Source organism: Sturnus vulgaris, chromosome 28 (genome assembly GCF_052056855.1).
Source record: "Sturnus vulgaris isolate bStuVul1 chromosome 28, bStuVul1.hap1, whole genome shotgun sequence".
In the NCBI taxonomy this organism is placed as follows: domain Eukaryota; kingdom Metazoa; phylum Chordata; class Aves; order Passeriformes; family Sturnidae; genus Sturnus; species Sturnus vulgaris.
In genome coordinates, this window is record NC_142270.1 from 3,370,622 (window position 1) to 3,391,840 (window position 21,219).

General features: G+C 49.4%; 1 protein-coding gene across 2 annotated transcripts in view; it reads right to left on the bottom strand.

The window, feature by feature from the left end:
* Positions 1-1,279: 1,279 nt before the first annotated feature.
* LRRTM4 (leucine rich repeat transmembrane neuronal 4) overlaps positions 1,280-21,219 on the bottom strand; it is a 204,552-nt gene continuing 184,612 nt past the window's right edge. Inside the window, exon 3 of one of the 2 annotated variants that reach the window (XM_014885181.2) lies at positions 1,280-2,721. In XM_014885181.2, the coding sequence (XP_014740667.1) occupies positions 2,500-2,721 (222 nt within the window). In that variant the 3' untranslated portion in view covers positions 1,280-2,499. The remainder of the gene's footprint in view (positions 2,722-21,219) is intronic. The other variant, XM_088180105.1, reaches the window with a different exon arrangement.

Below are 21,219 nucleotides of genomic sequence, written 5' to 3' on the forward strand. Positions count from 1 at the left end.
GTAATCTAATGTCAGTTCCACACATCCTCCAAATCAATGCTAAAATTAGGTTATTTTGAAATAAGGAAATAAAAAAGGGGAAGTTTGTTTAATTTTACCTTCTCTTTCAGTAGCTTTTCCCAGAGCACAGGGGGAAGTTGCAGTCAAGACAATTATAAACTAATTAAAAAATTAAGCAATATATTCTCCAACATCCACATGCCCAGCAGGTGGGGAGGGTTAAGGAAAAAAAAAACCAAAACACCAAGACAAGAAATAATTCTGGGTGACATTTCCTTCCCCAGTCCTGACTGACACAGAACAATCCCCTCAAAAATTACACCAGGACGATTAAATTGCCTTTAACGATCCTTACAATAAAAATATTTCCATTCTCACCTTTCAGGAGCACGGGAATGCTGTTGCCCTTTGGATATTTCTTGGAATGCATCGTCCTGCTGACCTGGAGCCTCCAGGAATGGCTGGGAGCTCTTCCATTTTCAGCTGCCTGGGTCGGTGTTTTAAACTCTGTCCGGAGATTTCTCGTGTTTGGAGCAGCTTTTCCCCTCCATCCATGGCACTGCCAAGGCTGACAGATCTCAGGAGATCTCATCTGGAAACTCCTCACCCACATTTTCACTCCATTTTCTTTTCATTTCCTGCCCAACACTTAATTTTAAATGCATTACCTTCCACGCATCAGGTTCACTCCCTGTGTCCTGCCTAGCCCAGCACATCCATCCCCATCCTTCCTTGCCTTCCAGGGAGAAATAAATCACTTTTCCAGGTGAGAAACACAAGAGGCAGTAGAATATTGTGTCTGTGAGACAGCACTCAGCACTTGCAGGAATTCATTAAGCCTTGTGGCCAAGATTTCACTTAACACACCCAAATAAATACCTGAAATAATCACCAAATTCATTCTGTCCTGAACTTTGTCGATGTGTTCTTCCCCCTCCAGATAAAACTTCATCCCATGTATTCTAATCTGAGTTGGTTTAGCTCCAGCTCAGGTTTGCAGACGAAAAATCTCCCTTCTGATTAAAACCTCCCTTCTGATTAAAACCCAACTTTTAGTTAAAAAAAACCCAAATTGTTTTCCCTCTCTTCCCCTCCCCCAGTCCCCAAACCACCTCTTTTTTTCAGACAAACCAAATAAATTGAGCTTCTCCCAACTCAGGTTTTTAAAATTCAGAACAATTCCCTGATTTATTTCCAAGAGGAGAGAACCAGGACCCAGCATTGTCCCCTCTCTCCACGGGATCCCCGTGTCACACACCCAGAGAAATCAAACAGTAGCTTGGCTGTGGTGTCCCAACCACAAAATAATATGTTTATTTTTTTTTTCCACCACTTTTTTTTTTTTTTCCGTTTGTTGTTGTCATTTTATTGATAAAAACTACACAAAAACTAACTGATCATAATAATTAATTAAAAAAAAAAAAAACGAACAAAACCAAAACCCAAACCGAAAAACAACGTTACACATTCTGCTGTGTTTTAGAAATTGTGTCAGCCAGTGAGTTGCACTAAATGCTCTTTGAAAGATTTTCCTTCTGAACCGTTTCAAGCACTTCACTTCCATTTTGGTTCCCAAACGTCCATGAATTTTCCTTAACAAGCACCACTGGCCTGGAATCTGAGTCGTGACTCCGTTGCAGTATTTCCCCCTTTTTTTTTTTTTTTTTTTTTTTTTAGAGCCCATAAAGGAATTAGAGTGTCAACAATGAAGCACAATGAAGATAAAAAATCAAAAGCCCCCTCCATAGTGTACAGCCTGTGTCTTAAATGTACATGCACCCGAGTTTCTTTGTTTCTGCTGCATCAATTGCCAAGGTCCTTTTGGTTCAACATAAGCTTTAATGCCCATGTCTGAAGGTTGAAATATTAATGCTTGACCACTTAAAAAACAACCCCCCACCCCAAAAAAAAGCCCCCAACCGAAAAAACCAACCCCCGAAAGGAAAAAAGAAAATATAGAGCTATCTTTTGTTGGTTTAAAAAGAACAAAAATAGTCAACGGATCTTTGTAATAAACACTTAATAAGGGAACATGGCTGACCCTCCCCAGAGCCTCGCCCTCCCCACCCCGTTCATTTTTACCTGTGGTTCTCCTTCCCTGGAACCGTGCAATGTAGAAAAATCAAATATACAAACAAAACTCTTAATCCATCCCTTTATGTAGCTAGAGTGAAATCTATTTGCCGTTGCCGCCGTCGTTGCTGCCGTTCTTTTTTTTTTTTTGTTTTTTTAATAAGAACTCGACGATCCCCCTCTTTAATATTTACACCGAGGAACTCGAGAGTTTAAAGCAAAGGAAAAAAAAAAAAAAAAAAAAAAAAAAAAATCCCGAAGTCCTCCGCGCCCTTCCTCGCGCCGGCGTTGGGCCACCGTCCCCCTTTGCCCTGGGAGAGCGTTTCCCGCTGGAACGGTGAGGTTCTGAGCGCCTTCCTTGCCTGGCTCTCTGCCCAGACCACGGAAGGTCCCTGCCAGAGCTGTCCCCGCGCAGGGTGGCCGCCGTTAGTTGGGTATTCTCTCGATGTAGATGGCGGGCGCGGCCGAGCGCGCGATGGTGGCGATGAAGCCGTGCTCCCGGCCCAGCTCCAGGCTGGAGGCGTCCGCCGGCTCCCGGGACACCGTCTCGTAGCCCTTGTTGACGTGGAGAGGCTTGTGGGCCTGGCAGTAGCCGATCACGGGCTGGTCGTAGCTGTAGTAGGGTAAAGTCTTCATGTGGTGAGGGACCTGCGGCCAAAAGCGGGAGCAGAGAAGAGGAAATGTCAGCACCGGGCTGGGTGTCCCCCGTGTCAGCAGCTCGTGTTGGTGCAGCAGCACCAGGAATGCCAGCAGGGCCTCAATCCCCCGGGATCAGCCCACGGGAGAAACCCCTGAGAGCTCCCTGCAGCACGTTCAGGTCCCTCTGGAGCAGCACTGCCAGGCTGGGAGAGCTGGGGGTGTTGGGCCCCGAGGAGGAAATGCTCCAGGGGGATCTCAGAGCCCCTTCCAGGGCCTCAAGGGGATGAGAAAAAGGAGGGAGAGGGACTTTTTATGTGGACAGTGGTTTTACACTGCCAGAGGGCACAGTTGGACGAGATATTGGGATGGAATTCCTCCCTGTGAGGGTGTGAGGGGCTGGGATGGAATTCCCAGGGAAGCTGTGGCTGCTCCTGGATCCCTTGGAAGTGTCCAAGGCCAGGCTGGACCCACCTGGGACAGTGGGAGGTGTCCCTGCCATGGCAGAGGGTGGAATGAGATAATTTTAAGGTCCCTCCCAAGCCAAACCATTCCAGGATTCCATGATCTCCACTCCTGGATGGATGTCCCACCTGGCAGTGCTGGAGCCCGAGCAGAGGCAGCTGCTGTCCCTCCCTCTCCCCAGTTTGTGGGCAGATGTTCAAACTGCCCAGTTCTGACTCTTTGGGATGAGCCAGCTCTGAAAAACGAACCGAGGGGTTTGTAAACCCAGCAGCTCCCAAAATCCATCCCCTTTTCCAGCCTGGAAAGCTGCTGAGTGTTTCCAGAGCGCCCAGACCAGCCTGGGAATGTCAAAGGCAGAGCCAGCTGGCAGCAGGGGTGGTGCCAGCACAGCTGGAGCAGGGGTTTATTCCTTGGTGCCAGCACAGCTGGAACATCTGTTTATTGCTTCCAGGACAAAGCTGCTCACCCAAGGTCACGATTCCCTGAGTTCTTTATCTTCCAACCTCCCCAAGACAAACATTGTCAAAGCAGCTCCACTGCTGCTCACCAGAGCTGAGCACATCCACACCTTGTACAAATGTATTTCCAAACCCTGCCAGATCCATCCTGAATCCCAACTCTTTCGTTATGTAAATCCTCAGAAGCTGCCAGCCCCCCATCTGCTTTTTTCTTTTTAATTTTTTTCCCCCCTCTTCCATAAATATTCTACGCTTGCAAATGTTAATCCTACGACTAAATATGATTTATGGCACAACATCAGATACAAATCTTTGCAGATAATTTTATCATCTGCAGGAGATGAGCTGATCAAGTCGAAAGAAATATGCTCTGAGGGAGAAAAACACATGCAGCAGGAGAGAGAGAGGCGAGAGTTGATTCTAACGCTGCCAGCAAACCTGAGCTCATTATAGCTGGAGATATCCTACACATAATCCAATCTTGGAACAAATGCCTTTTGATTTTCCAGGCCAAACTTTAAGTGAAGACCACAGAGCTAATTTCTCCCAAATTTTCATTGCTCGGTGCACTTTATCCCAAAAAAAAACCATGGAGAAAGCAAAGGCATTAAGGCTAATTGGGAAGTTTTGCAGGGTCAGAGTTCCTCTTGATGTGGATCCCCTGCAGAACGCTGGAGAGATCCCAAAACCCTTCCAAGAGCTGGAATTCAGCTGCAAATACGATGTGACACGCCAGCTGAGTGGCAGGGATGTGGAGGACAAGCAATTTGATAGGACAGCTGTGCTCACTTGTGGATTCACAAGAACCCAGCTCTCCCCTGGATAGAGCAATAATCTGTGCCAGGCCCTGTCAGGGCTGAGCTTGGCCTCAGCTTTAAGGCAGCTCTTTATGGTTCCATAAAAGCCAAGGACTGTTTGTGTTCTGGAGAGCTGAGGGATGGAGGTCCTGCCTCAGCAGCAATAACACACAGCCCATTCAGCACCTGAGGCCTGGCTGCGAGCTCCAAACGGGACTCAGAGGCACCAGGATTTCCACAACGTCTCCAAAAAGTGATAAACACAGAATTTCCCAGCCCTTTTCCAGTGACTTTGTAGAATCTCTCACTAATTTTCACTCCCAAGGTCTGTATAAATCACAGCAGTAAAGGGTCGCTGGGTGGAGGGAGGGTGGATATTCTTTATCAGTGTAAAAAAATAAAGCAAAAGAGATGTATCAGGTTAATTTGTAGGTTAAAGAAAAGCAGGATGTTGCAGGTTAATTGGTAGAGCATTTTTAGGATAATGAGGCCCAGCAAGGGGTTCTCAGCCTGGCCCTCGTGTTGCTCTTCCTCTCCCTCTTTCGGGGCCTGGATTTCACTCGGGGAAATTAAAGAAATAATTGTGCCAAATGAATGTGAGAAGCTTTGTGCTCCAGTAAAGACTGAAGACAGAGATGCCACCAGCCCCTCCCAGCCCTGGCAGCCCTTGGGATGCCTCTGGAACCAAGAAAAGAACCACAAGAGCAAACTCAAATTTTCCTGGTCAAAGGGAGGACACCAGGACTGTCCCACAGAGCCCCGTCCTTCCCTGGAAAATGACTTTGCATTAGCAGGAAGACACAGGGCTCGGTTTTAATTTACACTGAGGTGACTGCAGGTGACACCTGAGCCCCCCAAAAGCTTTTCCAGGACACAGCCTTGGCTGTGGAAACTGCTGCAAATGTGGGGACAATTGTGCCAGCACTCATCCAGTGAAATGATGGAAAACACTGATGATGCTGTTCCCTCTACACAAAGCTGTCACTATTCTATTTTTACAGATTCAGAGATCAACAAAACACATTTCAAATCACCTAAGTTGCAGAGAATTAATTTTAGAAATGTTTTTCTTCTAGGTTCTGAGGTAATTTTTTTCCCCCCATTCCTGCTGTGGAACTAATACCTGAGACACTCAGATGTGACCTTGCACAAGTCATTTTATGAGCTGGAAAATGAGAAGCTTCAGTCCTACTCCTGCTTGTCCTTGGAGTTTGGAGCTCTCTGAGGTGAGGACTGTTTGTGCAGGGACTGAAACAACCCAGCTGTGACCTGAGCTGGGCCTTTTCAGCTGCTTTGGTCTCCAAGAGACAAAAAAATAAAAAGCAGATCCAATTCCAGTCAAATAATAATAAAAAAAAAATCCAGACAAATAAATACAGCCCTGGGATCATGTCCTCAAGCACTGGGATGGGCTGGTGGTGGAGTCTCCATCCCTGGAGGGATTTAACATGGAATCATGGGGTGGTTTGGGTTGAAAGGGACTTTAAAGCTTGTCCAGAGCCACCCCTGCCATGGCAGGGACCCCTCCCACTGTCCCAGGGGGCTCCAGCCTGGCCTGGGACACTGCCAGGGATCCAGGGGCAGCCTCAGCTCCTCTGGGCTCCTGTGCCCCTTCACGGCATTTTCTCAAAATTTTCTACTTAATTTTTCTCTTTTCATTTCCATTTTCATTTCTAAAACCAGCACTGCCCAAATCTTACCTGAAGTACTGAAAGTTTTTTGTAGCAGGAAAAAACACAAACCAGCACGAGGACGAGCTCCAAAGTCACTGACACACAATGAACATTTTGTGTTTAGCCCAGGTGTGGCAGAACTCCCTGTCCATCCTCCCTGGGAGGGTGTGAGGGGCTGGGCTGGAATTCCCAGATTTGCTGTGGCTGCCCCTGGATCCCTGGCAGTGTCCCAGGCCAGGCTGGAGCCCCCTGGCACAGTGGGAGGGGTCCCTGCCATGGCAGGGGTGGCTCTGATGGGATTTCAGGTCCCTTCCAAGCCAAAGGAATTCAGGATTCCATGTGCTGGTTTCAATGGGATTTGGGGAAGAAATCTGGGATGTCCCTGGATCCCTGTTCCAGGCCCAGCTGGAGCAGCCTGGGATAGTGGAAGGTGTCCCTGCCCATGGGGGGACTGGATGGACTTGGAGGTCCCCTCCAATCCAAGATCCCATGGGCAGGTTTAGATGGGATATTGGGAAGGAATTCCTGGCTGGGATGGAATTCCCAGATTTGCTGTGGCTGCCCCTGGATCCCTGGCAGTGTCCCAGGCCAGGCTGGGATAATCTGGGACAGTGGGAGGGGTCCCTGCCATGGCAGGGGTGGCTCTAATGGGATTTAAGGTCCCTTCCCACCCAAACATTCCATGATGATTTTATTATCCCGTCCAAAAAGACAAGCAGTTAATTAAGCAAAGCCTGGAGCTGTTCCCCTGTGAGGGTTCAGTGGGTTTTGGGCCCTAGGCCTGGATTAGTTTCCCATTCTTGACTTCTCAAGCCCACACCCCACAGATCTCCACTCTAAACTTATTAAATGTTGCATCCAAGCAGCCACACACTTCAGACAGAGCTCCTGTTACGAGCACAATTTACATAAATCCCCAGCCACGGGAGGAAGACAAAAGATTTAGTGGTGGGAATTTAAGGAATGCAAATCCTCCCTGTCAAAGTCCAATTGACACTGGAGAGGTTCCCAGCTCAGCAGCTTTGCTGGAGCACAAGTGCTCCCCTCAAAACCTGCTGGAGTACAAGTGCTCCCCAAAATTCAGGGAGGTTCTGGCCTGCATGAAAAAATGTTACCCAAAATTCAGGTTGATTCTGGCCTGTATTGAAAAGCTGTTACCCCAAATTCAGGGAGATGCTGACCTGCAGGAAAAGATGTTACCCAAAATTCAGAGACATTCTGATCTGTATTGAAAAGCTGTTATCCAAAATTCAGGGAGATTCTGGCCTGCATTGAAAGAGTTACCCAAAATTCAGAGACATTCTGGCCTGCATGAAAATGTGATACCCAAAATTCAGAAAGATTCTGGCCTGCATTGAAAAAATGTTACCCAAAATTCAAGTTGGTTCTGGCCTGCATGAAAAAGGTGTTACCCAAAATTCAGGGAGATGCTGACCTGCATGAAAATGTGTTACCCAAAATTCAGAGACATTCTGGCCTGCATGAAAATGTGTTACCCCAAATTCAGGGAGATTCTGGTCTGCATGAAAAATGTGTTTTCCAACATGCCCTGCCCACTTTTCCTCTGACAGCCACCACGGATGTTCAGCTCAACCCTCAGACACCCAAACATGCAAATGCAGGTACCCACATTGCAACCTGGATTCTTTGTCTTTTACATTTCTTTGACACTGCACTGACTTTTATCAGTTTCATTTAGGTTGAAAAATGGCTGGGAGTTAATTAGTTGTGATTATCACACAAGAAAGTTCTATTAAAAATAGAGTTTAGAATTTAGCCTGGACTTCTATTTCTTCTATTTTTGGTAGGTGCAGCCATCAAACCCCAGATTTTTAGCCAAACATCAATAAAAATCCTTATCCTGGAACTTGGACAGCACAGCAGTAGGGATGTAACATCACCATATTCCCACTGGGATCAGGGAGCTTTCAAGGATTTGGACTGGGGTCTGAGTGACCTCATTTCCAGAGTGCTTTTCTCTCTCTCTCTCTCACCTCTTCTGTGTTCAACACTCTCACACATTCTTAATTCCTTGCTCTGCCTCCCAACAGGACACCTCAGACAAGCTGGAATCCAGCCCAACATGATCTCTAGGATGTGACACCTCCCTGCCAAGTGATTCCAGGAGGGAATTCCAAGCTCTGTGCCCAACTGCAGCTCCTGCTCCACGTATTTGCCTCTGTGCTCACAGCAGCCTCACTGCAGGGCAGACTCCTCGGGGATCAGGCAGAGATGAACTCTCTGCCTCACCCAGGATCACTTCAGCCAGATGAAATCACCCATCTCAGGTTGAAGCAATTCCCTGGTGCTCGTTAAATCAAAGTTTGGCCGCCCAGGTTTTGGGGACAGGTCGATTGTGTGTTGGAAATACGATGAGTTTGTTCTTTGTGCTCGTTTTGGAGGATGGGTCGCTCACCATCAGTCATCCTGCAGAGCAGGAAAGTCTTTGTGGAGCCTCAGGAATGGCCGTGGATGTCTGGGTGACTCACTGCCAGAATTCCCAACAGGAGACAGGGATGTAATCTATGGAAGGACTGGCAAGCCCAGCAGTCTCTGGGGAGAAGTTTGGATGGAGTGGAGTTTGTTTTATCCCTGAAAGGAGGTGGTGCAAATGCTCACGCTGTCACAGGAGCCTCAGACAAATGGCTGCTCCAGAAAGAACCCAAAACCCGAATCCTGGCAGGGAAAATGATGAATTTTTGAGTCCCAGACTGTCTCAGCTGCCTCAGTCTGGACACCTTGGCTTCATCCAGGCAGTGTTTAGACACTGCAGCTCAAACCCTTCAATTCTGGTGCCTCTGTTTTCAAAGAGGAGGAACATCCTGGTTTGAAAACTCAACACCTGCTCCGTCCCTCCTGCTGGAGGCTGACAGGAGACAACCAGCCCTGCCCTACAGGGCACACATTTCCCTTTTGAAACGATAAAAACGCAGCATGAATATTCTGTGGCAGTTGAGCATCGTCTGGTTTCACATTTGCTGCTAATCTCTAATCCAGGTAAGATGATTCCCGTGGCAGTGCTTGCCCAGTTAATGATTACATGAATTAATTACACACAACTTTAGGAGCTGTCCATACGCCGGAGTTACAAAACACGGAAGCGATGTTTTCTCATTAGCGCTAATATTTAGTCTCAGAGCACCATGACTTCATTGGTGAATTAGCATCAGAGCTGTTGATAAATCAAATTCAGAGTTCATTTCCAAGCCGATCATAATTTAGAGTAAAAATAAGCAAGATGTTCTGTGGTGGCGCGGCGATTAGCGGAGCATGCGGCTTCACCTCGGAGACAGATTGATTGGGCACATTAGGCAGACAGAGCTGGGATAAACAATTCCAGCGCATTTCACGCCACTGAAAAAATCACAGGCAACAGCCCTGGAACATCCCTTTGGAGGCAGCACAGAAAAATATCCCTATTCAGGAAAATGCCCCATCAAACATTCCCATCAAAGCCGTTCCGAGGGACAAACGCTGAGCTGAGTGCTGAAATATGAGCAGGGCTGTGTGTTCTGCTTCCACTTGGAACGAGCACAAAAAGCCTGGCTGCTTTTTGGAACGGGCCTTTTGTTCTGCAATCCGTGTTTCCTCAGGTAATTCTCATATTGATTACACACACACACAAAAAAAATCAAAACCTCGTTTATTAAAACATTTAGGTGTCTGGGCATTGGCAAGCTCGGCTCTGAGGAAGGTTTTTGAGCTCTGCTGTCACTGAGCTGGTCCCTGTGACATCTGAGCAGCTCAGGAAATCTGCCAGCTGCAGTTTTGCAGTTTTAGGTGAAGGTCCTCAAGCTCCTTAATTAGCCCAGGATTTCTGAGTGTTGCAGATCCCACTGGGAGCTCCACTGGGGTTGGTGCCTCCGTTAGGCACAAAGTGTGGAGCAGGAGCCTTTGGGCAGCTGGGATTGGAGGTGCAATTCCCACAATCGATTTCACCTCCAATTTACTTCCCACTGCAGACAGAATCCACGTCTGGGCCTCCTCTCTCTTCTTCACATCCGTGGTCTTTGCAGCTGCCCCCGGGATTGAGGGAGGAGGTGACAGCCTCAGGCTGGACAAAGGGACCCACACAGGACACTGAGCCACTGCCCCAAAATCAGGAGTTCCAGAAGAAACACCAGCTGTCAGTCTTATCCAGAAAATTCAGGAGGATGGGGAAGTTCCTGATGTGTTCCATGGGGATGGGGCAGTTCCTGATCTGTTCCACGGGGATGGGGCAGTTCCTGATCTGTTCCACGGGGATGGGGCAGTTCCTGATGTGTTCCACAGGGATGGGGCAGTTCCTGATGTGTTCCATGGGGATGGGGCAGTTCCTGATCTGTTCCACAGGGATGGGGCAGTTCCTGATGTGTTCCACAGGGATGGGGCAGTTCCTGATGTGTTCCACGGGGATGGGGCAGTTCCTGATCTGTTCCACGGGGATGGGGCAGTTCCTGATGTGTTCCATGGGAATGGGGCAGTTCCTGATGTGTTCCACGGGGATGGGGCAGTTCCTGATCTGTTCCACGGGGATGGGGCAGTTCCTGATCTGTTCCACAGGGATGGGGCAGTTCCTGATCTGTTCCACGGGGATGGGGCAGTTCCTGATCTGTTCCACGGGGATGGGGCAGTTCCTGATCTCCTGAGCACTTGTGCACACACAAACAAACTGAACATGAATCCCAGTGTTGTCCAGAGTTAAGCCTGACTTAAATAAATCTGTCTTTTCATTGGATTCCCTTCTCTGCAGGCTGTTTCCCCTTGTTTTACTCTTATTTCCACTGTAATAATTCTACCAGCAGATCCTATGAGCATCCTGTATCCATTGCTGCCCAGAGCAGCTGTGGCTGCCCCAGGACCTCTGGGAGTGTCCCAGGCCAGGCTGGATGGGGCTTGGAGCCCCCTGGGATAGGGGAAGGTGTCCCTGCTCATGCCAGGGGGGTGGAATGGGATGATTTTAAAGTCCCTTCCCACCCAAACCATTCCCTGATTCTGTGATTTCATGTCCCACCCTGAGCTCTGCTCACTTAGACTGGATCTTGCCAGTCCAAGTATTGAATCAAGGTGTTTGGAACCAAGCCTGAAATATTTTGTTGGCATAGGGTTGGGCATAGGATGGCTTCTCCAATGCATGGAATGGAAACCTTTTCCTTATAAAAATCTAAGCTGGAGATAAAAGTGGTTTTTTTTGTTTTTTGGCATGTCTCAGACCATGTCCTAGGGAAAAAAACTTGTGTCAGTGGAAATTTGGAGCCTAAATTCTACAAAATTGTCATTAATCTTATTCAATCCTTGTATTTCTGTGGGAATAAGATCCCAAAATTGGCAGGGACTGACAAAAGAGAGGTCTTGGTATGGAAAATGTAGAGAAACAAGAGACAGGAGACACAGGACGAAGATGCTGCAGCCCCCAGCTCCTTCTCCAGGCCTATTAAAGGTCTCTCTGTAGTTCATAAAAAGCTAACTGATAATTAATAACTACAGGAATTAAACAAATATCACTGTGTTAGATGTGATTAGAGGCATATTAACCTAAGAAATTGCACATCTTGATAATAAGCAATTTAGGAATCTATGGGATTATATAATACTTGGTAAAATTGGTCAATTTAATACAAACCGAATTGAAACACAGCTATTAATTTCTCATTTGAGATGAAAGCATCCACCAACTTTTAAACCATCTGCAGGCCAGACTAGGGGCACCAAAGAGAGAACTTTATGATTTATTGGGTCACCCTTGCCGAGTGCATTCCAGGTTTTAAAGCCCTGGAACATCACCCTGACAGTTCCACTGACACTGTGAACTGGATTTGAAGCTTTCCTTGCCTTCCCTACAGATAAATTCCTAATCCTTCCCTCCAATCACACAAATGCCTTCTGCTTTAAAGCAGAACCTCTCCACGGACTCTTTAACTGAGTGTGTTTTTCTAGAGATCAGGAGAAAAATCATCCACACCCCACTGCTCCCTCCATGGGCAGATTTGATCTTTCAATCAGGAAATGAAAAGGTTTCCCTAAAGGAAACTCCCAGAAAGAAGAAAAAGCCTTCTAAGCCTTGTTATTGTTCCTTGGGCAAAATATTTCTTTTAAATGGCTTGATCTGTTTTTTTATGGCGTGTCTGGCTCCTGACAAAGGGCCCCACTGATGAAAAAGTCGGCGTGAGATGCACAGGAACCTTTGATTTTCTGCCGTGGAGGGCCAATCAAATAAACAAACTATCTAGATATCCTAATTAGAAAGCCATTAATAATTGCTTTGAGTGCTCTTGGGATCGTTTCCTATGGAAGTCGATCGGGATGGAAGCCTGGGGGTCAAACAAAGCTTGGGGACAGCACTGAGTCCCTCAAACACAGCACAGTCCCTTGGAGCAGCTCCTTACCCACAGGTAAAATAAACCCACTGGGAGCCCCTCCTTATCTTTGGGTGCCCAGAGGCACAGACATTCCTAAATTGAAGCCAACTCAGCTTTTATTTAGACACTTAAAGCTCTTTTTTTTTTTTTTTTTTTCCCTAGGAATTTGTGCTCCCCGCTCATGGCAGAGCTGCAGAACGAAGTGAGTTTGAACTCAACCTCCCAGGCCAAGCCAAAGGTGCCTCCAGCCCAAGGGACCACAGAGAAAGAGCAGAGAAGGTGTCAGGAATCCCATAATGATTCCAACGCTCCCAGCTTGGCTGAATTCCTGCCATTTCAGCCCCAAAATTCCACGGAGCTGGACCTTCCATGGTACTCCAGAGCCTGGAGCATCCTCACACCTGGGGCCAGAGCATCATGTAGGGAACGGGGCTCACTCTTCAAAAAAAAAAGAATTCTGGCAAGGAAGGAAAAGGTGCAGCTGCTCTTCCATGTGGTGATCCAAAAGATGGCAACCTGCTCCCTCCATTACTCCCAACAAATAAATCCAGGATTTAACAGGAACCTCTGATAATGTTGCTGCCACAGTGACAGATGAAGGCACTGCAGAATGAGTGGAATAAGTCTCTGTCTCATATTCAAACACTGCTTTTCATTAGATCTGCCCAGAATTGATGGGCTGCAAAAGAGCTCTCCAGGAATTGATGGCTTCTCCAAAGGTTTTTAAATACTGTTTCAAGTTGTGCATTGATCCTGTACATCAAGAGAACAAAACTGTGTTTCCTAAAGCAGGGGGAACATGACTCAAATTGTACAATATTTGGGCCTGAAGACATGAGAAGGTATAAACAAGGCAAGTCATGACTGGTGATTAAACCCACACCAGTGTGAGAAGAAAGGGATAAAAGAAATGGGCAATTTTCCTTCACTGTTATCCATTTATCCTAGACCCTAAAGGTTTTGGCTGCAGTCACGTGAGTCTCAACCCATTTTGATTAAAAAAACTGCTTAGAACCACATTTGTAATTGGCACATTTGCAATTGGCACAATTCCATTTTATATGGCAATATTAAAAGTACAAATAATATCCAGCCCCTGCACCCCCACCAAACTCTAAGAGGACAAAATCCTCCCCTGCCATCATTTGAAATTCAATGCTCAACGCTGGCCTAAGAGAGGAGATAATTTGGGGTTTTTTTCAGTCATCTCAAGGCGTTGTTCTTTACAGAAAATGGGTGTCAAAGGAAGGAATGAGTGGAGGGAAAATGAGAGAGCTGCTCCTGCTGCTGTTGTTTCACCTGAGCTGGGCCCATCTCTCCACACCCAGACATCCTGAGCAGGAACGTCTGAAACTCAGGAAGGAGAAGCAGCAAAGCCTCACGAGTGGGAGCTGAGCACAGACCAAGGAATTATTCGTTTCTGCTGAGGAAACAGGGAAGGAAATTCCCTCTGGAGGGAGAGAAGCCAGAAGCATTCCCAGCTCCTGGGAAAGGGGAGGGAGCTCCTGTTTGTACTGGAGGTCCCAGCAGGGCTCCATTCCTGGGAAATCCCAAGGTTTTAATTGCCTCCACTCTCTCCCAGCAGAGGAATTGGTGGCACCGGCATGAATCCAGAATTCAGAATTCCTCCTTTTCCTGGCTGTGTCACTTCCATCAGCCGTGAGGAAACCGCAGCTCCAAGGGTAACTCATCCATGGGACTCACACAGGGGCGAGGATTTGTGTCTGCACCCAAAGGAAGGGACAATCCCCACCTCTGGCAGCACCAGGAGCTGAGCTGGAGCAGGGCAGACACGGAGGGAAATGATTATTTTATATTGAGGGAGGGAAATAATGGAGGGATGGGGGTGAAGAGTGGCAGGAAGGTGCCTGGCGGGGGTGGCACTGCCAGGGACAGGCTCTGGGCTCGGGGCTGCTGAGGGTGGTGGCTCCAGGTCAGCACAGAGCTTGGAGGGGCTGGAGCACAGCCTGACCCCGGGAGCAAACCCATCCCCAGCTCCAAACGCAGGGAGCACAAACTGCTGGGAAAGGAATTCCTCACCCATTGAGGGGTGATGTCAGGAATTCTTCACCCATTGAGGGCAATGATGTTCACCCCAGGAATTCCTCACCAATGGGTGGGTGATCCTGCTCACTCTGGCACAGAAATTCCTCTTCCATTGGGGGTGATGCTCAGGAATTCCTCACCCATTGGGGGTGATCCTGCTCACCCTGGCACAGGAATTCCTCTTCCATTGGGGGTGATCCTGCTCACTCTGGCACAGGAATTCCTCACCCATTGGGGCTGATGCTGCTTACCCTGGTGAAGGAATTCCTCACCCACTGGGGATGATCCTGTTCAACCCAGGAGACGAATTCCTCACCCATTGGGGGTGATCCTGCTCAGCCCAGCAGAGGAATTCCTCTTCCATTGAGAGGTGATGCTGCTCACCTTGGCAAAGGAATTCCTCACCCATTGGGGCTGATGCTGTTCAGTCCACCAGAGGAATTCCTCACCCATTGGGGTGATCCTGCTCACCCTGGCACAGGAATTCCTCACCCACTGAGGGGTGATGTGGCTTACCCTGGTGAAGGAATTCCTCACCCACTGGGGATGATCCTGTTCAACCCAGCACAGGAATTCTTCACCCATTGAGGGCAATGCTGTTCAGCCCAGGAATTCCTCACACATTGGGGTGATCCTACTCAGCCCACCAGAGGAATTCCTCACCTGTTGAGGGGTGATGCTTCTCACCCCAGGAATTCCTCACCCATGGATGGGTGATCCTGCTCGGCCCACCAGAGGAATTCCTCACCCATTGGGGTGATCCTGCTCACCCTGGCACAGGAATTCCTCACCCATTCAGGGGTGATGCTCAGGAATTCTTCACCCATTGGGGCTGATGCTGTTCAGCCCAGGAATTCCTCACCCATGGATGGGTGATCCTGCTCAGTCCACCACAGAAATTCCTCACCCATTGGGGTGATCCTGCTCACCCTGGCACAGAAATTCCTCTTCCATTGGGGGTGATCCTGCTCACCCTGGCACAGGAATTCCTCTTCCATTGGGGGTGATCCTGCTCACCCTGGCACAGGAATTCCTCTTCCATTGGGGGTGATCCTGCTCATTCTGGCACAGAAATTCCTCTTCCATTGAGGGGTGATGCTGCTCAGCCCAGCAGCTCGAGGAAAAGCCACCTCCCTGCGCCTCCCTGGCTGCCCAACCACAAAGATACTCCTGGTAGTTACAGCTGCGTATCTCACCCCCACTCCTCTGTGTCAGAACGAGATGCTGCAGAGTCAAACGAGGACTCCAAGCTCCTAAAAATCCCCGAGATCCTTGGCTGTGGAATGCTACAGCTCCGTGTGTTGCTAAAGCCTCTCCTCACCGTGACAGAGCCAGCGCTCTGCCTCTGCTCGTCTCTGCCAGGCAGAGCAGGGAGGCGACAGCAGCATCGCTGCCGTGCTCCCAACACTCCCGGAATGGCAAACACGGAGGGCAGGAGGGGCAGGGCAGGGGCTCAGTCACACCCCCAAAAAATTAATCACAAGCAGGGCTTCAGTCACGGTCTGCAGGGTCTTCGGGTATCAGAGACCAAGGGAGCAGAAAATGAATGTGAGAGTGTCCAGCATTGCAGGCAACGACATTCCCCAGTGAGAAAATTCTCTGCTAATACTCTACAATAAACAAATGACTTTTTCATTCCTCTGGGCAAGTGTTTCAATGTGCAGGGGAATCATCGATAAAGGCATTTCAGAATCCCTGAGAAAACTGGAATAGAGATGATGGGGAATATCCCGGGTTTAGCAACCTTTGCTGCTACAGAACTGAGCGAATCCATTCCATTATTACATGAAACAATGGGAATTTTTAGTGAGCAGCAGTAGTTTAGGGACACTTTTAAAGCAGAAAGGAATGTGTGCATGGCATTAAAAAACTCCCAAATCAAACAGAAGCCCCAGATAAACCAACTGGCAAAGCAGGCACTGTATGACAGGAGAGGAGAGCACTGAAACAGCAGAATTTAAGGTTAAATGATCAACAATTCTGCTACCACAGAAGCTGTGGCTGCCCCTGGATCCCTGGAAGAATCTGAGGCCAGGCTGGAGCAGCCTGGGATAGGGGAAGGTGATCCTGCCCATGGCATGGGGTGGGACTGGGTGGGATTCAGGGCCCTGCCCAACCCAAACCTGATCCTGTGAAATATCAACGAACTGGCACAGAAAATACACGGCCAAGATGGTGAAGACATAAAGATGCTCCGAGCTGTGTGCTCATCATGGAGAGGGAGAGCAGAAAAATCTGAATTTTGTCCCATTTCTCAGTCCCCCCCCGCCAGCCACTCTGGACACTGGTGCAGGACAGAACAGAACCCATCTGGAACAGCCGGCAGGAGCCAAATCTGCCCTTAGCACAGCGGGATGAGCTGAAACCTGGGAATATCTCTGGCAAACAGAGCTCAGACACATGGAGGCACCAGGCGCTGTCCCCGCACTCTTGGATGCAGCCAGGAGAGGGCTGCAGAGCACCTGGACTGTGACCAGCTCTGTGCGGGCTCCGGGCTCTGGGCAGAGCCAAACTCATCTGTCTGCTCCCCAGCCCCATTAACGAGCATTAATTAATGAGAAAAAACAGCGCTGCCCCCTCGGGCCGGTCCTGGGGTGATGGGTGGAGAGGGAAAGGTTCAGACGATCCTTCAGGAAAGTGAAATCTGGGAATATCAGCTGCTCGTGCCGGGGACAGCTCCTCTGAGCAACCTCTCGCCCAAACCAAAGGGGCTCCAGCCACTCTGGTGTTTTCTAAACTGGTTCTAACTGGGCAAGGCAATGCCGGTGTGTCCAAAGGGATCAGCCAGCAGGGAATTCCAGGTTTTCAGGGTGCAGCTTTTCCTTGGTGGAACATGGGGCTGCAGCTGTTGACAGCCTCTGCGTGGGATAATCCCAGAATCCCGGAGGGTTTGGGGTTGGAAGGGACCTTAAAGCTCATCTCTGACACGGGCAGGGACACCTTTCCAACACCAGGCTGCTCCAAGTGTTGTCCAGCCTGGCCACGGACAATTCCAGGCATGCAGGACACAGCTTTCCTGGGAATTCCATCCCAGCCCCTCTCCTCCATTATAGGGTGGAATTTCTTTCCCTTTCCTGGCTCTGCAGCCACCTGGGACAAACACCCAACGCTTCACGGCTAAGATCCAGGTGCTACCCTGAGCTGCACGAAGGTGAAACACCGGGAGAAGAAACCTAAAGATAAACAAACCTAAACAAACGTCTCACCACCCCAAATCTGCCGTTTGCTGTGCCCGGGGGCCTCGACAAGAGCTGGAGCTGCTCTTGCACTCAGCGAGCCCTTGCCCTGCAGAGCTTGTACTCCAGACAGCAGTGACAGATGAAGGGTGGGAGAAAGGAAAATAGCAAACAAGAAAAAGATCTCGCACAGATTGAGGGACAGATTTTTCCACGAGCTAAACACACGAACACAGAGCTTTTATCCCCAGATGACTCCCCCTGTCATGTGGCCACGGCGGCTCCGTGTGAGCGTTTGGGAGTGGGGGCAGCCCAGGAGGAGCAGCTCTGTGGGGCACAGGAGCTGGTGCAGAGTACAGGGTGTCCACACATCCACTCTGCGAGGGCTGGCACCAAACGGGCTCCCAAAAACTCCCGGCAGCAGCAGAATGAGCCTTGCTGATCCTCCATCATCCTGTACATCCACCCTGTGACACCAAACGGGCTCCCAAAAAACTCTCATCAGCAGAAGAATGAGCTTTGCTGGTCCCTCAGCATCCACAACATCCATTCTGTGACACCAAACGGGCTCCCAAAAACTCCCAGCAGCAGCAGAAGAACAGACCTTGCTGATCCTCCATCATCCTGTACATCCACCCTGTGACACCAAACGGGCTCCCAAAAATTCTCAGCAGCAGCAGAATGAGCCTTGCTGCTCTCCCAGCATCCACAACATCCACCCTGTGACACCAAACAGGCTCCCAAAAATTCTCAGCAGCAGCAGAACAGACCTTGCTGCTCCCCCGGTGTGAGAGAGATGTTACCATCAGAATAAATCTTTCCTGTATTTAATATTTGTGTGTTTCCCCAACCCGTGAGTTTCCTACTGGATTTTTTTAGCTGATGTTAATGGAATCCTTGGATGCTGGGCTCTGTCGTGTGGGGTGGCCCCAGTGCAGCCACTCAAGGACCACAGTGACAAAAAAATCCACCTGAGGGTCACAGAGGGGGCTTTAGAACTCTCAGAATCTCAAATTCTTGCCCCAGTGTTGCAAATCAAGGGCCATCAAATCCATTGGAGAAAGTGAAATCATTGAATTGTTTCTGCAGCCCAACACAGAAAATTTTACTTTATCTCCATCAAATTCAACTGGTTTTATCCTTCATCAAATCAAAGTGTCCAAGGCCAGGTTGGCCACCCTGGGATGGTGGAGGGGTCCCTGCCATGGCAGTGGGTGGAACTGGATAATCTTTAATGTCCCTTCTAGCCAAGCCATTCCATGAGGGTTCTCCCACTCATATAAACAGAAACTGGGGAAGGGAACAGAGCTGGGGAAGGGTTTGGAGCCCCAGGAGAGGCTGAGGGAGCTGGGAAGGGGAGAAAAGGAGGCTCAGCAGGGACCTTGTGGCTCTGCACAGCTCCTGACAGGAGGGGACAGCCGGGGGGATTTGGGATCTGGGAACAGGGAACGGCCTCGGGCTGGGCCAGGGCAGGCTCACATTGGATATTTGGGAAAGTTTGTCCATGGGAAGGGTTGTAAAGAATTGGAATGGGTTGTCCAGGGTGTGGTGGAGTCCCCACCCCTGGCAGTGCTCAGTCACTGTGTGGCTGTGGCTCAGTGGGGACCATGGTGGTGGTGCCACGTTGGTCATTTTGGGTTTGATCTTCAAGGCCTCCTCCAACCTTAAGGATTCCACGATTTTATTTAAGTATCCATTGATTTCCCTGTAATTATGGGGCTCCTCTCCTTATTCTTCACCCTGGAATAAAACCCACGGACTTGCACCTAAGCACAGAAGCCACCAGAAGGCCCAAGACCTGCAGGGACTGTGACCAGCCTGAGGAAGAGCCTTGGAACCTTCATCTCAGTGTCACCACGATGTCACCACGGCAGGACCAGGGACAGGGAGTGACAGAGCCCTGCAAAGTGCTGGACAATGGCTTGACACGATTCCCCTTTACCCCTTTGTGCTGCAGGTGTGGAGTGAGTTCAGCTTCAAACCCTTCCTACAACCCAGCACAATGGGATGCATTCCATTCCCATTCCATGGAGGGGGAAAAAAAAAAAAAAAAAAAGAAAATGGACCTTTTGAAAGCAGAGAACAAAGCTCCCAGCACTCCCTGATCCACCCGGGGGCTTTGTGGGCAGCAACGAGAACGTTTTTATGGACTTGTAAAGGGGAAAAAAATGATCTGCTGGAAATGAGTCTCTTGCAGTAAGTGCTGGGAATAATGAGCAGCTGCAGCGCTGCCCGAGGAAGGTGAGGCTGAGGAAATGCAGCCTTAATGTGCACGGAAAAGCAGGAACGGGGCAGGCTCCAAGTGTTTTATTGGGCATGATGCAAACATTCCGTTGTCAAAGGGAACATTAAAAAAAAAAAAAAAAAAAAAAAAGAAGAGACAGGCTTAGGTAGGACACGTTATTTAAGCACATATTTATCTATCAGAAAGGAAACAGCTGCAGGTTGGAGGGGAGAGTGATCAACCATGGCTCCAGAGGAGCCTCCAGCAGATGGTTTGGGGCTGACAAATGAGGGTGTGAGCTTTGAGGGATGTTTCCCCCCCTTTTGCTTGGGTATCAATACAAAAGGAAAATAATGGAGTGCACGTCTATGTGTGTTTATCCTGCCAGATGTTCTTCTCGAGAGCTCTGTGTGACTCTGTGTAGCTCTGCTGTGACTCTGTGACACAAATGACAGCTGGAATCTGCGTGTGCACACTCCTTGTGCTGGAAGATTGACCCTCAGGAAATCCTGGAATTACCTGAGCTGGGAGGGATCACTGGGATCCAATCCCTGGCCATGCACAGACACCCCAAAATCCCAGCCTGGGCACCCCTGGCAGGGCTGTCCAAAGGCTCCTGGAGCTCTGGGTGAGGGGCAGGATCCAGGGAAAGGCTGGAGCTGTGCCAGGGCAGGTTTAGGTGGAGATCAGAGAAAAGTTCTTCCCCCAGAGGGGCCTTGGGCACTGAACAAGGGAATGGGCACAGCCCGAGGCTGACAGAGCTCCAGGAGGGTTTGGACACTCCCGGGGATGCCCAGGCTGGGATTTTGGGATTTTCCTCCCCCTGTGGAGGGGCAGGAATTGGCCTGGATGGTCCTTGTGGGTCCCTCCCAGCTCAGGGCATTCCAGGATCCTGATCTCCAGCCTGCCCCTGCCCTGGCCCAGCCCCAGCCCTTCCCTGGGTCCTGTTCCTGTCACACAGGTCAGAGCTGCCCCTCCTGAGCTTCCCCCCGCTCTCTGCTCCAGCAGAACAATCCCCAGTGCCCTCAGCTGCTCCTCCAGGCTCCTCCAGGCCCTTCCCAAGCCTCGTGTCCCTCCTCTGGCTGCTCTCTAACAGCCAGACACTCCTCCAGTCCTGTTATCCTCCAGTCTTCTCCTGCAGGCAGTGACCCAAACATCCCCCAGCACTGCCAGGGCCACCTCTGGCCATGTCCCCAAGTGCCACATCCACTGCTAAATGCCCCAGAGATGAGATGGGGACTCCACCACTTCCACATTTCATCCCCCTTGACCTCTGATGATTTGTTTATATTCACATAAAGGATGCAGCATCGCTGAAGGAAACTGAGAATCA